Here is a 16,638-nt window from a genome sequence, read left to right as displayed (position 1 = left end):
ACAGAATGAAAGCCTATTAACAAAGACTGCATCATTGTATAGTTAAATGGCACTGGAATTAAAAATGGAGTTTCAAATGGGACATTTTTGTTCAAAAGGTCCTGAGTGGAACTATTTTGTGACAGATTTATTAAAGGAAATTGGGGTGAAATAGTACAATTCCAATAAAAATACAGACCTGTGGCAAAATGTATGCAATGGCATTAACACAGGTAAAATGAGCAGAAAAAGCCAAAAATGTAAATAAGAACCGATAAGAACGCACAGGGTTAACGGTGTAACGTTGTTAACGTTTACTGCCCTCTGGTGTTCTTTGCAGCCCGCAGGAAGTTTTAGACCACAGCACGTGACATTCCTTCCTGGCCTATTGTGATCTTTCTGCATGTAGTTCTAGGTCACAGGTGTTTCCTAAACTGCTCTGCTTTCACTGTCACTTCAGATACAATCCACGTAGGGTTTGTCAACCTAAGTGACAATTGACCTTTTGGAGTGTCGTCTCGTACAACTCTACCTTATTATTTGGACATGGACCTGTGCACAGGACAAAACATTTTGAGACATTAATAGAGTAAAAAACGTTGCCATTTTAACCGCCTTTCATAGTCATGTTAGAGATCAAAGTAACGCTAATAGTGAAGTGCTGATAATACTGGTAAACACTGGTTACTTGATGCATTTTTAATCTCTGAACCTTAATGCGAATGAAAATATTGCTATGATTGGGTGTTTTGCATATTAAAATTATTTTCCTTTCATTACACGCAATTGTTTTGAAAACGTCCAATGTTATCTCGTTACATACTTTAAACATTTGCAAACAATGTGAAACATTTATGCGTATTTATTATTTTTTATAAATCATGAGCTCAAGATTTTCCTACGTTTTAAGGAAATTACATCATGAACATTACATTAATGTAATGCTTATTACATTATGTGCAGTTGTTACATTATGGGTTGCTACAACATCTCAATCCTCAGAAGCATCTGTATGGTTTAGTAGTTGTTCGTTTTTATTACTACATAACATTCGCACATTGGTGGGCGGGGCTAAAGGCAAAGACGCAGAAGTACGCGTTGCAGACATGACGTGTGTTAAGTCTTTTGTCGGTTAGGTAATAATGTGACAAAAATAAAAATATATAAAAAATGACAATCCAAAACCAGTCGTTTCCTGAGCCCGGTTTCAATAAAAGTTGTTTTGGACTAACAAGGAATTTACAGGCTATTTTAATAGTCCAATAACCTCTTAAATGTCAAAAGATTGAGGATAATTAATCCAACCCCAATTCATGAATCCTTTAACTTTAAAGTTAGCATAGCATTAATGTCAAAAGTAACTGCAAACACCAGGAAAGGATTTAAGCACCAAATAAAGCCAAGACTTTGATTACTTTGAGGAGATATTTAAAGACATTTTATTCAACTCAAACTTTTTCACAGAAGATAAGCCTAAAGGTGCCTTCTCCTCCACTCGTTTCATTGTGTATGATGTCTCTTTCTCTTGACAGACGGTTCAATCAGTGAAGGGACCAAAATGTTCAACATGCACCTGGATAGCTGACAATAGGCAACTGATTTTATTTTAACTATTTCAAAACATAAAACACACTCAATTGTGACAGCAGCTGATACAAAGCTTAAATGACAATCACTTATTTTATACATGTTATAGTCTCTTGCTCCAATTCTTAAAATATCAAAGAAAGGAAAGAAAAAAAAAAATCTACAAATAAAATAAAGTGGTAAAAATTGCGCACAGATACAAACAAACCTAAAAAAATGGATTGGTGATAAAGTCCCATGATGGCATTTCTATTTGTTTTTTTGTTTGTTTTATGATCTCTCAACTCCTCTTCCATTAGGTCACTGCTCTTCAACAAAAGTCTCAAGTCCAGGGCCAAAACTGCATTTTATGGTTAGATTTAAACTTGTAAATACTATGACAAAAAAAAGAAAAAAAGTAAGTTACACACAGAGTACGAATCAATTACCCTTTTCTCTCTGAAGTGGGGTTGGCTTTAGAGGGCCGCAGGGAGAGGAGGAGGGGGCAAGAAAGGGTTACTAGATGCGGGATCATCTGTGCGTTTACTACAAGGGAATCAGGTGGTCAGGAATGGCTGTACGTAATTCTCATCATTTAAGGCAGCCCCGAATCAGATTATAAACACACCTGTTTATTGTGCAACTAGACATTTTTTTTAAATCCCCACTGTTGGAGCCAGACAAGTTATTTGCTGTAGTCGGGTTTACTGATGAGCACACTGCACGCCAGGCCCATGATGTCCTCCTTCTTCATCTGAGCTGTCGTTGTATGCTTCACGGCGGTGACCACCAGAAGAGCTCTGGCTCATGTCGAACTCCTGCAGGTCCACTTCCTCTGCGTCTCCAGAGATGACCGGCGCGTCGGCCCGTGTAGGCAGCAAGTCCTCTAACTCCTGTGAAAACAGGAGAAACAGATTGGGTATTATATAGTAAAATTTAAAATATTACAATTCAAACATTTTCAAAAATTAGGGTTCAGCAAGATTTCAATGTTTTTGAAGGCTACATTTATTTTATGGCTGTCACAATTCCCATATTAAATTTAAGTACTCCGTTTGAAAAATATCCATAACTGTAAATTTACACTGACAAGAATCCATGAACCGTAATATTACAGCATTTTCTAAGGCTGCGTGATAAAAAAAACGGAGTTTTCATACATCAATACATTCATTGATCTATGAAATGTGCTCATACATGCTTGCTAGTTCATGTTTGTTCATGTTCATATACCAATATTGCAGTATCATCAAAATTCATATCATAAAAGTAAATACCGGTATTCAGTATGAAAAAGTATACTGCCTAGCACTACTGCATGATGTATGAAAACAATACTATAGCAGTGCTATTGCAAATTCAAAAAGGCCGGGATTCAGTTAAATAAATATATGCCCTGCAAATTTCATATACATGCACTTTTTTTACATGCGGCTCTATTCACAGTAAATGCAGCGCTACATGAACTTATTTACATGTGCGGAGCACGTCTCAGTCTCCATCTCTGCAAATGCTGTGAGCTTAGGTTGCTTATAACGTTCATCTGGGTACACAATGTGTGCCATTTCATCATTTAAGGCAAATCAATTATAAACCTATGCCAACACAAGAGAATACATCATTATATTTCTAAATATGTTAACTGTTGCTCATCACTAATTTCAAAATAAGAGATTAACCCATGCTCTGAATTTGCATGTTTTGAGGTACAAATTCTTGTTCAATAAACAGTGGCTGTAGCATTTCTATAGGAAAGAAGTGGCAAAAAACAACAACAACAACAACGTGACCGGTTACGCTTCCTAAAATAATCATTAGTGACAGAGCTACTTTATTTGATAAAAAAAATAGATAAAACCATAATAATGCAAAATATTACTACAATGTAAAACGATTGTGTTCCATTTAAAAACATTATTAAAATATACTTTTATTCCTATTAGGGATGCACCGATAACATTTTTTCAGAACCGATCCGATATTAAAAATTTGATCGGTCGATACCGATACTAAACCGATCCGATACCAATGCAGTTTATAATATGTAGAATTTCTAAACCTTAGTGTGTTGTATTGAATATCATTCTCTTGTAAGTTAAACACAATCAACTAAATACAGACTTCATTATAAAGAAAAACAACAAAAAAAATATATAAAATCACAATCTATGACAAAAAAATAGCCTAATACTATAGTGAATAAATTAGATCAGTGAATAATTCAGCAGCAAGATTTACAAATCACGAGTGCACAATAATTGTATAAAATCTAAACATTTAGTGGGGGGAAAAAAGGACACCACAAAAGTGAGTAAGTGTAGCTGTAAATCTAGTACAATGTTACACAAAATGTATTCATGAAAAACAAGTAGGCTAAACATATTTATAGAAATAAGGCCTATATACTAAGAAATTACATTTATTTTAAATGTATAGTGCATCTTTTTAATGAGGCAGTAACATATGGATAGAGCAGAACAAGAAAATCTTTTAATAAGGCTTTCATAGCGCAAAAGTATTATAATATAGAGTGGCACAAAGCGCGTATGCGCATCCCGTGCGCAGGATGATGCGCTTGAAGCAACACGGCGTCACATGCTCACAGCGTGCCGCGTTCCGTGCCTCTGTCCGCATTGAGAAGTTCAAAACAAGATATAGACGCATAGTGTACCTATGCAGTATTCTTATAAGCCGTTTATTTGAACAGTTTAACATTTCAGTTACTGCGTGAAGAACAATACAATTACCAATCCAGTGTTGTGATCTAACAGACACACGGTAGAAAGTAACACGGTTTACAGCAATAAACGCCAGCAGACAAGTTAGTCATTTTTGAGAAACCATAGTGCGTTTTCTACAGATCAAGCATAATAACAGAAACAATAAATAATCTTGGGGAGTTTCATCGTGTTGACTGTTGTAACCAGATGCGACATATAGTTTGAAAGCTGAATGGAGAGAGACTGAGCCGCAGCGGTCAGCAGAGGGAGCATGCATTGATGTGAACTTGAATTTAATGACTTCAATATTAATCTGCCCCTCACATTAAACTATAGAATGGCTTCAGAACACTTATAATATAGTGCACAAATTGTTGATGATGCTTTATAAGGTTTTTGTGCCTTTTGTGGGGCTGTGGGGCACTGGGGCTTAACAATAACAGATTATTATGCGCACAGTATCGAATTTGGATCGGTCCTGTCTGTCCGATACCCGATCTGACAAATAATGGCAGATCGGAGCCGATACCGATCCCGAGTATTGGACCGATGCACCCCTAATTCCTATCATGTATAAAGCTGAATTTTCAGCATCATTCCTCCAGCCTCGATCCTTCAGAAATCATTCTAATGATTGCTGCTCAAAAAAACATTAATGTTGAAAACATACATGCTGCTTAATTGTTTTTATTTAATTAAAAAAAATTAAAAGAAAATTCCTTCTGTCCGAAAACTATAAAAGTTAATTCTCTTACCGTCAGCTTCTCTGGGCTTAGCCAATTGTTGTCTGGGAACTGCACATCAAACTTGATGAATAGGTCACCCTTCTCAAAAGGGTTACGGTACTGTGGCATACCCTCTCCTCTAACAACTCTGACTGAACCTGCAAAAGGACAATACAGTTTTCAGACAAAATATTAAAATCATTTTAAAATCACACAAACTCATTTCAAGAGGACTCACCTGGCTCAATGACTTTGCCAGCTGGGTATTTCACCACAATCTGTCTACCATCTAAGTGTTTCAATGTGAAATGGAACCCACAAAGTGCTTCAACAAGGCCGATCTTATGGGTCATGTGCAAGTCGTTACCTTCTCTTCTGTACGTCTGTTGAAAGAGGTTGAAAAGATTTAGCTATCTGATATGTTCACTCAGTAAAGAACAAAAAGTCAGACATGGTTCTTCCTTCACAGCAGACCCCGTACACACTTGCAGCATGCGAGGGTGGATAAGAAGCTGTAAAGCAGCATGTTCATGACACACTGTCACTGCAATCTGCTTGATGTTCCTGCAGCAGCTCGGCAGCACTAAAGCCAGATCATTTGTATGGCAGAACTGCAGCGCTAGAGAGAGAGCGTGGTGTTCTTTGTGACTTGCTGATAATTAAACTTGTTGATGAGCCTTAAGGCTACTTGAGCTCTAAACCACCCAGGAAACATTTTTTCAAATGTTTTGAATACATCAGAAGTTAATTAGAAACATTGTGTGCGTGTTGTGCATTTATAATATGAATATTGCTAATTTACTTGTTAATGCCCCTTGTGCATTTATACATTAAGGCCCTGATATGCTTTAAGCTAAATTGAAGTATTAATTGGTGACATTTATAACAAAACTAGGCCAAAACAAACCTTATTTATAAGTGTATTATATCGAATTAGCTTGCCAAAGCCAAATTTCAGAAGTTGGCTCTGGCTGCTAAAAACCTTTGTACTACTATTATGCCAATTACATAATATGCAGGCGTTCAGTGTAATTTCAGTTCACATGTGGGGATGGAGGCATCAAATAGCAGAGTGGTCCTTTTGGGTAGGGGCAGAGATGGAACGGTATGAACATTTCATATCACGATTATAGTGACCCAAATCATCACGGTTTTGTTCAACTGAGATAGTGTTTAAAAAAAAATTTGCAGATCCACACACTGAAATCATCAAATCAAGTTTTATATTTGAAAATCAGCAAACAACATAAAACGAGCAGCTCTATGCACTTTAAGCAAGATTCTATTCTGTGGGATTCCTTCCTTATAATGGCCGTCGTCAACAGCAACACATAACAGCACAACGGATGTTCCCTCGTTTCATTCAAAATGCAACTTATGTCCATTTTTGATTATAATAAAAATAAAATCAGAGGTCTTCACTAATACTATCATTATTTCTATAACTCCTTGTGATCATCTTGTCTGGACAATTTTGTACACTGTACAAAATGGATTTTTAAGTTGCACAACAGAACTCAGACCACCTCCATCAGCCAGTCTCAACTGTTATCCCTCAGCTGACCCGGGTCCGGATGACAGCTTTTCACATGACCTACTTTTCAAGCGAACCATGCCCCGTTTCGAACTAAACTGCCCTACTAAAACGCCCTCACATTTACATCATTATATACAGTATAAGCAATATCACATGAATAACGAGCGCAATAATCACACAAGTGAAGCAATGATCCAATGGACCATTACATTTTCATAAAGAGAACCATTAACTTCACTCCTGAATGAATCAGCCATTTGAACAAATCGAATGAATGACTCCAATGACTTGCACCATTTCACATTATCGCCACCTAAAAGGAGTTTTAGTTCCTTATTTAAAAGTATAATTTAATGTTTTCAGTTTACTAAAAACAAACATTAAAAAGATAGTTCACCACCAAATATTTTTTTTTATATCAGAGATATCAGGGCTCTCAACCTCATGTCGTCCGGCTGTTGAGCGATCGCAATGTGTTGTATCATATTTGCGCCCAAGTAGCTGTGCTTTGCCTGTGCTTCCCCATAATATAGTCCCAAATCAATATCTGCGTCGCTATTTGAAGTGGACAAGAGAAGTTTATATGGATAGACCCTTGCTCCCTTGATTTTGACAGAGTGAGCGAGTCTACTTCATATGTACACTTCAGGCAGCTTCATATACCACAATGCAACGCGATTGTGATGTCACCACATATCGCGTTTAATTACCCCACCACATACAACTCTATGATATTTTTAAAAACAACCCAAACACATCCATATACATATAGAATGCTGCATCTCCAGGGAAAAAAAATGGCATTTGGGGGGTAAAACGTGTGTTATTTTGGCAAGATTGCCTGCTAAATTTTGCACTCATGGGTCTATATATCACATAATACTCGCTTCAACCCGCGGACATAGAAAACAACCCGTGGAAAAAACGGCGACTTGGCAACACAGTGCAGTTGAGCTCTGTTGACATTTGACAATGCGTTGCTTCGTTGCTCTGATTGGTTTTAGGTCTATCCAATCGATGTCTTTCCTGGTTCTGTTGAAACACACCCCATAATCACAGCCCAATGGAGCAGTATCAGACTGGTATAACCAGAGGTGGGTAGTAACGAATTACATTTACTTCGTTACATTTACTTGAGTACATTTTTTGGGTAACGTGTACTTTTAGAGTATATTTAAAAATGGGTACTTTTACTTTTACTCAAGTACATTTCTTGTGAAAAAAACTGTACTTTTACTTTGTTACATTCGGTGGCGTTCCTCCGCTACTGTCAATGGTGATAATTAATGATATATTTTAAAATAAGTATGACTTGCAAGTCTCTCGAAACGTTGGAGAGGCTGCTTCGCGAGAGGTGGATACGCATCACCCGCGTAAAATTACCACGCGTTTAGTCAGAATATGATGGAGAATCAGAGGGAGAATCAGAGGGAGATGCGTGTGAGCTACGGCAGATCACCCGGTACGTACGTGGCCTCAAGTTCAGACTGTTTTTAGTCCAAGATGTCAAATAGAACATTTTCATAATTTAATGCATGCTGTGTGCACCAAAATGAACTGACATCTCAGCATACAATAATTCCAGCTCCAACCTGAGAAAACAGCGGTAAGTGTAACAATGATGCCTATATTTGAACACTTTTAATTGTAATTTGGTAACTATGGGCACTTTTCCTTTATTCCTTTATTCACACACTGTCCGAGTGTTTTCCTCATATGCGCTCTTGTGCAAGCATTGACAAATCGTTTGAATCCTCCGAACACACGTCCACAAACAAACGTTCACATCTGCACATTTGCATATCTTTTTTTTCTCACAAAACGAGCAACCTCATTGGCAAAATGTACCTGTGACAATGTTTTTGCAAACCACAAAATACGTACCAATACACACTGCAGTTTCCAACAGAAATGAACACTAGGCAGAAAAAGTGAATTTTTTTAGTCTATGGTTTGTAAACTAAAACATTTTGAATTTTGCGTCACAGCTCCATGTCCTGCTTTTCTGATTCACCAGACTTGCTCGATAGCTCAGCTGATACAGATTTGAATTTGCAATGCGAAAAGCTTGAGAACAAAACCCATGAAGAACGCATGATAAAAGAGCTCAAAGACGAGTTCTAAACACAAGCTAAAAATACATGGACACAATTTTATTTTTGTCACATTTGCTTTTGTAAACACTTTTGGGTAGGTTTAGTGTGGGTGTACTTTAAAACCACAACGTAACAAAACATGTCAGATTCACGCAAATCTGTTCTGGAAAAAAATAAGCTTTTACCGCCACCCAGTGGACATTTCACTTTGAAACTGTCGCAATATGTACGTATTGGTACATATTTTGTGGTTTGCAAAAACGTTGCCATAGGTACTGATGAGATCAGGCTAAAAACGAAACAAATTGAATAGCCTAATGTAACATCTTGCATTTATACACATATCCGGACAGACAACAGTCTGCAGTGTATATATACATTTAAAAATGGGACTGTATTTTTAAGAATGCATATACTTATAAAAATATAAGAACAAAGTATGTTTTAAAAAGAGCTGTGGTTAGCCCAGCACACCATTAATTTACACTGTTTAACCATTAAACACACACACACGCATATATATATATATATATATATATATATATATATATATATATATATATATATATATATATATATATATATATATATATATATATATATATATATATATATATATATAGCATTATTATATATTATATAGCATTAGCATCATTGTAGCATTATTCGAGCAGATCTCTGCAAACTTATCTTCAGGCCAAACTTATTTGATTAAAGCATCTAAAAAAAAAAATCCAGACATGGTCTTAGAAAAGGTTTCATAAAATTCATAGTTTTGGACATAACAGCCTCAAATAAAGCATGACCACACTTGTGCCTTCAATTTAGTTGTACCAAGCCTGCAGTCTCCCTCTCAGATACTGAAGGTTTCGCGCCTTGATCGCCCCCGGTTACCGGTCCCAGTATAGCTGCCCCTCTGTGTTTTCTAATGGACACGAGGCAAACTAAACAAAACTACACTTCAAATATTTTTTCCCCAGAGTTAGTTTATGTCAGTGAAGGCAGTTATCATCATGATTTCATTTCAAGTGTTTTTAAAATAAGTTTAGTTTTAGTTCTTTATCTGATGCTATAAAAACAGGGGGTGTGATGTCATGATTGACAGCTGAGATCGACGTCTTCTCTGAGTGAAGTTGTCACTGAGGCACTAACTGACTTTTTTCTAAATTTTTGGGAGCAGATTGGAGCTTTAGCTTTAATTTCTACATTTCCATAACTGTTTATTTCACACCAACATTATTAATTGTTCTGCATCTGCGAGAGTGTGGGCGGGCTTTTGATATCGCGACTGTACTCTCCTCTCTACTGCGCAACTCCGGTCCCGAAATCGCTACTGCACAGACTCGGTCCAAAGATGTCAGCGCCGTGCAGGCCGCCTGAAAGCTTCAAATCTGGCAAGCGGAAACGGATGATGTCGAGTCGTCCATATATTTTTTTTACGGTCTATGAGTTGTACTTATAAGTCGTAATACTACATTCACATAATATTTTTATACATTATTTACATATTTTATTTTGAACCTATATATCTCTATATTAATAACTTAGAGTAATTCTGAGTATTCAGCTGTAAACTCAAGTGTTGGCTTTCTAAATATTTATTTGTTAGAAAAATGTACGAGCTGCTGTCTTTTTACTATGAGTATGTCTAAATGCTCCATTTGCCAAATCAGAGGGTGACAGGCAAGGGGTTAAGAGGGGTTCACCTCCTTCAGCCATCCACATGTGACTAACTGCTTGCATCAACCAGAGGGAGAAGGCTCGTGAGGGAAGGGGTAACGGTATAACGGAAAATTGTGTTTTTTAAAACCGTGACTTTCAAACCGTGGCATACCTTAAAACCAGTAACCGACCGATGCCTAAACCTGGGTGTTATTTGAGCAGTTAAAGATTTATATTCTAGTATTTTTAAAACTGCATTTTTCTATCTTGCAAAAAAAGTTAGCAAATGCAGAAAAGCTAGTTGATGCATTACTTCAAAGGTCAGTTTATGACCTCAAGGCTAGGTTATTGCAATGCTCTACTGGGTGCTTGTCCTGCACGCTGAAACTCCAGCTGGTCCAATATTAGTCCGGTTGTGTCAACACTCACTATCAAATTCTATTATTATCATTAAAACTATTATCTTCAGGCAGACAACCGTACACAAGACAATGAGCCAAAAGAGTCATTCGTGAAACGATGCGTGACATTGAATGTAGGAGTAGCATAAGTCTTGATACCTCATGATTCATATAAATAGGGCTGGCAACAAACTCAAGCGCCTCTTCTCTTATATTGAAATCCTCCAACATGTCGCTTAAATGCTTGTTTTAGACTTAGAATTCATGACCAGTGTTTTCTATGGTCTATACTCTATACTTCCATGTTCATCAGCTCACTGGTTCTTTAGGGATGGGTGAACTACCCCTTTAAAGCAGCACTAGGTAACTTTTCAACCTTCATAATATATTTTTTAAGACTCTTGTGATGATAAATCGACTTACAATAGGTTGAATGACACGTCTGCCATAGCCTGATGGGATCTGTATCGATTTTAATCGTACTTTTAAAGTTTGGGTTTCGGGTAGTAACCCGAGAACAAAAAGAACTACAAAATTTGACTGCTTTACGGCATATACGTCACTTCCACCAACACCCACACTTCCTTAAATTCGGACGTGCGAGCCCAACTTTGTTCGTCGGATAATATAGTCATGTCCGAAGCAGCAGAGACAAATAAGAAAGAAAAGGTTTTGTCTGAACTCCTCTTGCAGTGTTCAGGGGAACTGTTAGTGCTGCACCAACCCGCGGCGCCACTTTTATGAAGTTATTTGGCCCGCACCGCACCACTGTATATATTTTTACAACCCGCCGCGCACCCGCGACCATTAAATAGACATACGGGGTCCGTGGGTTATGAGACGACCCGCGCATCACTAGTTCAGGGCTATCAGGGTTGTTATGTCAACACATGCACGTGCGATGGCATCCCCTGTTGTAGGATGACAGATCTTATGACAGTAGTTGAGGACATTATTTTTTCCAAACTGTAGGGGGACCCTGAGCAAAAGTAGCCAAGTGCTGCTTTAAAATCTTTATGAAAAACATTCTCTTTAACCTAACATACAGAACACATCACATTTCTATAAACTCAAATCCATTAACCCTTTGAATGTCATCAGAGACCATGTCAACTAGACCCAGACAATCCCTTGTTAAGGCCTCATCCATTAATTAACCATTCGAAATCAAGCTTCCTTGTGCTGTGTGTAAGCTGTTGCAACACAATTACCCTGTTGTAAAAATTACATTGAGTTACCAAATATTTGTGAGAATTTAAATAGTAATTAATCTATGTTTATATATGAGAAAAAGCTTAAAAGCTTTATCATATAAAATGATTTCTTCAGAAGCAAATCTAATTTGCAGCAAGTGTCATCTAGCAACTCTCAATTCACTTCTGAGCTGTAAAAGCCAAACTCAGGTCGGGCCAATCACATTGTGTATAGAATCGATGGGCGGGGCTTAACATAATGGCCGAGTTGCGTTTGCGTGCTTCTAGTAAACACAAAAACTGGCAAACGGCGGTTTTTCGAATCAGCTTCACTGTGACTCTGGAAGACTTGGAGTTGAGCTTTTCTCTGAGAAAAGAACAAAACGGCACTGAAGTCATTCTTAAGAAGGGAAGATGTGTTCTGAGTTTTGCCGACCGGATACGGCGAAAGTTTGACGGTATATGCAGCGTTGCTGCCTGCAATATGCTGACTGCACCTTAATGATCACAGTTCTCAAATAAAAAAAATAGTTTCTGAAATTTATGAAAGACCATTGAAATACCTCATGCTCCTTTTCCTGCAGGACCAGGACAATGTCTCCAGGTTCTAATCCAGGTGCCTGGTCAGCCTCACCGCCGAAGGTGATCTTCTGTCCATGCTTCATACCTTTATCCACATGCACCTCCAGAATCTTCACTTCTTTAATCACCTTCTTCCCCTCACACTTTTTGCAGCGGTCCTTCTCACTGATCACCTCACCTGGATAAAGAAACCATTAACAAACCTTCAGTCTACATGAACACACTGGCTGACAATAACAACTCAATAACACCAATGGTCAGTATAGATTCAGACTCCCTTACCTTCACCATTACAGTCAGTGCACACTGACTGCATCTGTTGCACCATGCCAGGAGCCAGCTGTCTGATCATAATGCGCATACCACGTCCCCTGCAGGCTGTACACTTCTGGACTGCACCAGACTTCCCACCTTGACTGAGGTGACAAAACAGCCTCAGTGTCAAACATTTCAATACATGACTTAAGCTTTTAAAGCGTTAGAAAAATTTGCTTGGCTTTTGTGAACTGTACAGCTCAGACTTATTTAAAAATCCAGTAACTCATGAGACTCATAAAATGCAGGAGTTTATAGAACTGATTGGGTGTGGTGGGACAAAGAGAAACTAAGACAATCTTCATTATAAATGTCTCTCCCTAATTGTCGTGAAAACACCCTTAAAAAAGAAAACTCTTACTCACCCATTACAAGTGCTACACAGAACATTCTTGCTCAGTTGTAATTTGGTTGTTTTTCCATTGTACAAGTCTTCAAGAGACACCCTTTGAAAGAAAACCAAAAAAAGTGAGAAAGCTCTTCCAGAACATTACAAGAGCAGCTTAAACACAGATTGGAAAAAGGCCAAAAAACTTAATGACATTTAAAGCATCTTAAGATGCTATACATATGCTTGTGCAACAGTGAGGAGGAAATAGAAGGGGTCAATGTGACTTCTTAAGGACAGCAGAGAGCAGGATTTATACAGATCCCTAAAAAGTGGAAGCTTTGTAATTTCACTTACTTCAGAGGGTGGACCATATCTTCCCCTCTCCGCCGCCCTCCATTTCTGCTCCGACCCTGTCCACCCATGAAGCCAAACAGGCCGCCGCCGAAAATATGGGAAAAGATGTCATCCATCCCACTCCCTCCACAGCCACCTTCTCGCAGACCTTGTTCCCCATAGCGGTCGTACAATTCTTTCTTCTCTGGGTTAGTTAGTACTTCATATGCAAAGCTTATCTCTTTGAACTGCAAAGAAAAAAAGATAAAACCTTTGAATAAAGGCATTATTACAGCTTTAAATGGATAGTTCACCCTAAAGTTTACTCATCCATCCAAACCCACAAAAAATGTATTCATCTTTGACACGACATTTTAATGAGACCCGAGATATCTGGCCTTTCATTGAAAGTCCATTCCACCAAAAATAAAAAATCCATATCCAAGCAGTTCAATGAGTTTGTTCTAAGTGTCTGCTTGCAGTATTCTATAATGTACACATTATATATACAGTAGTGCTGTATGTACATGTGCACTGATCAATGTTTAATTCTAAATAAAAGTCTAAATCAGTTCATCAAATGAAGTTAGATGTTTCTTCAGAAGACACTCCGGTTTCACTAGACAACTTAATTTATGTTAGAAAGACATACAAAGATGATATTATTTCAAACATTTCTCAATCAACCTCAAAAGTAGAAAAAATATCAATTTACATGTCATATTATATGAATGTGCACTATTTCTGGGTAAAAATAAAATCATAATTTTATTAACTTTCATTAATAAAATCATTATATAACTATTCGTACCTTGTCTCCAGCATTTGGATTTTTGTCAGGGTGATATTCCTTTGCTAATTTCCGATAAGCCTGAAATATATTAAAACGGTGTCAGAAGGTTAGTTTCACTTCAGAAAACATACATGAAACAACATCCAGCATTTAAACAAATATCTTAACAAAAGGAACATGGTTGAAAAGTAAACAGTTACAGCTGCCTAAGTATCCTAGCAAATATCTCACGAGATTTTAGCAAATGATTCAAGAACGAAGACTACGGAGTTTCAGTTTGTGCGTCACGTTTATGTGAAGCCGGTTGGCCTTGAACAGCGCAAAATTATCATAATCCAAAACAACATAAACCAGTGAGCTGTAACTACTGACGCTCAATAATTACTGTCGGTTTAAAGATTTTATCTTACGTTATTCTAGATGTTTTGCCCCAGAGCAGAAATCCCTCTGCGCCAAAACATAGCATGACTAACGTTAATTGTGATAAACAACGAATATAAAAAACGGAGGACAACAATACCGGTCCGTTTTCATTTGATTTGTATTAAAGTACTTGTACGTGTGACCTCGTTGGCATTATGACACGAATGTAAAGGGGAAAAGCCCAGATTCAAGGCCCGCACACCGGCCACACGGTGATCTGACGCTAACAGTTTAAAGCCGCTACATGACGATATACAAATGACTGCGTTTGGTGTTCAAGTCCACAACATAAATCAAACATATACACATGTAAACAGAAAGATAAAGAGACAGCAGGTGGGCTTGATTAAACCCCACAACAACACTTCATCTCGTCAGTTTAGTCCGACGAACTGGTAACTATAGACACTAGGCCAAACTCACGACGAGCTTTAGCTCAGTGCTAATCCACCTCTCTTCCTGATTTACACACAAAACTCCACACTCTTAAACAGCGCGAACTTGCACCCAAATTAAAGACAAGGTAGATAAGCCCGTACCTTTTTCAGTTCGTTTTCGGAGGCCGAGGGGGAGACCCCGAGAATGTCGTATAGTTTGGTATCGGCGACGTTGGCCATGGCTGTGCGGAGTGAAGGACTGTCTGCGGGAAGCGGAGAGCTGAAGAGAGACACCGGCCGGAAGCGTCAACTTTAACCTCACCACACGCGCCTCCTCTCAGTCACAGCATTAGCACATGTCATCATGGTGGAAATATTACACACATCCTTTATATTAACATTAAGAAACTTTCGTTCAACGAATATTGAAAATCACGTTAGAATAGATAGTATATTCAGCTCAAACTATTGCGTTTTTATTACACTGCCCCAAAATGCTGTCAAAATATGCTGCTGCTTATGTGTGAACATTTTTGTTTATTAGTGGTTGTGGCTTCCATATCTTTGGATTTCATAGATTGGATTTCAGTGTGGCTTTCATAAACTTTTTAAAAAACTTAAAAAAAAAAAAAAAAAAAAAAAAAATATATATATATATATATATATATATATATATATATATATATATATATATATAATTGATCATAATTATTATTATGTCGTAAGTAAAACTGAATTACAATGCAATAACAATGACAGTAAGAGAAATGGTATACAGCTATTGATATGCTAAGTACAAATGTATTATGTCCGAAACACATTTCAAAATAAAAATGAGAACATTAAAGTTAAACTGTAGGCTATTTAACACAGCATATTTTCTAAAAGCCTATATCAATTTTTAAAAAATTGATATTTATTTTTATTTTTATGTTTGTTCATTCTAGGTTCATTTGATAAATTACACTTGCTTTCAGCCCCCTCTGTTGGTACAAAATAATCACTGCACGATTGCTCTTGTAACCAGCAGGTTTTGGTAAAAAAAATAAAACTTAGCATCAAAGCAACCATACCACACACATGTCATGACAAAGTAGCTTATCCGAATTTTTGAATAATTTTAATTAATTCATAATTCATATTCTAATTTATGATATAATGTTTCATATTTTAAACAATTTTATAGCATTAGTTATTCATAGCAGTATCAGCTATTTTATGTTGTGTTTGTATTTTTAGCAGGGTAAAAATAGACAATTCTGAAATAAAGGAAATAAAAATAAAAGAATGACGTTTTGTTTATTTTTCTTTCCTTTATTTCAGAACAATATTGTCTATTAATATATTATTAATTTGTCTTTAGAATTAGGCTAATAGTGTTTTTATTAGATTTAAACTGTATAACCATTAGGCTATATTGAAATAACTTTATTATATTGTTCACCCCAGGATAGGCCTTATATTTTCTAGTGTGACTTTATTGTTTTCTATCTTCTCCTAACAGACCCAAGAAAAATATTTTCATTATAAATTATATAAATTAAAAAAAAGACTGTCATGATGATTATTATATGAACTGAAGTCCGAGCCATGACAACCACAGCT

The 16,638-nt window shown here is 37.0% G+C and overlaps 1 protein-coding gene across 1 annotated transcript; it reads right to left on the bottom strand.

Moving 5' to 3' along the window:
• Window positions 1–1,394: 1,394 nt before the first annotated feature.
• On the bottom strand, window positions 1,395–15,354 carry dnaja2a (DnaJ heat shock protein family (Hsp40) member A2a). Its single transcript, XM_067438093.1, has 9 exons — window positions 15,196–15,354; window positions 14,252–14,311; window positions 13,462–13,688; window positions 13,142–13,222; window positions 12,744–12,877; window positions 12,443–12,639; window positions 5,229–5,373; window positions 5,021–5,148; window positions 1,395–2,438 (listed from the first exon to the last, which is right to left on the bottom strand). The coding sequence occupies exons 1-9, from the start codon at window positions 15,271–15,273 to the stop codon at window positions 2,250–2,252; spliced, it is 1,239 nt and encodes a 412-aa protein (XP_067294194.1). The 5' UTR covers window positions 15,274–15,354; the 3' UTR covers window positions 1,395–2,249.
• Between the last annotated feature and the right edge of the window lie 1,284 nt (window positions 15,355–16,638).

Source organism: Pseudorasbora parva, chromosome 1 (genome assembly GCF_024679245.1).
Source record: "Pseudorasbora parva isolate DD20220531a chromosome 1, ASM2467924v1, whole genome shotgun sequence".
Taxonomy (NCBI): Eukaryota; Metazoa; Chordata; class Actinopteri; order Cypriniformes; family Gobionidae; genus Pseudorasbora; species Pseudorasbora parva.
The sequence above is the reverse complement of the archived record's forward strand: the minus strand, read 5'-3'. Positions and strand labels throughout refer to the sequence as shown.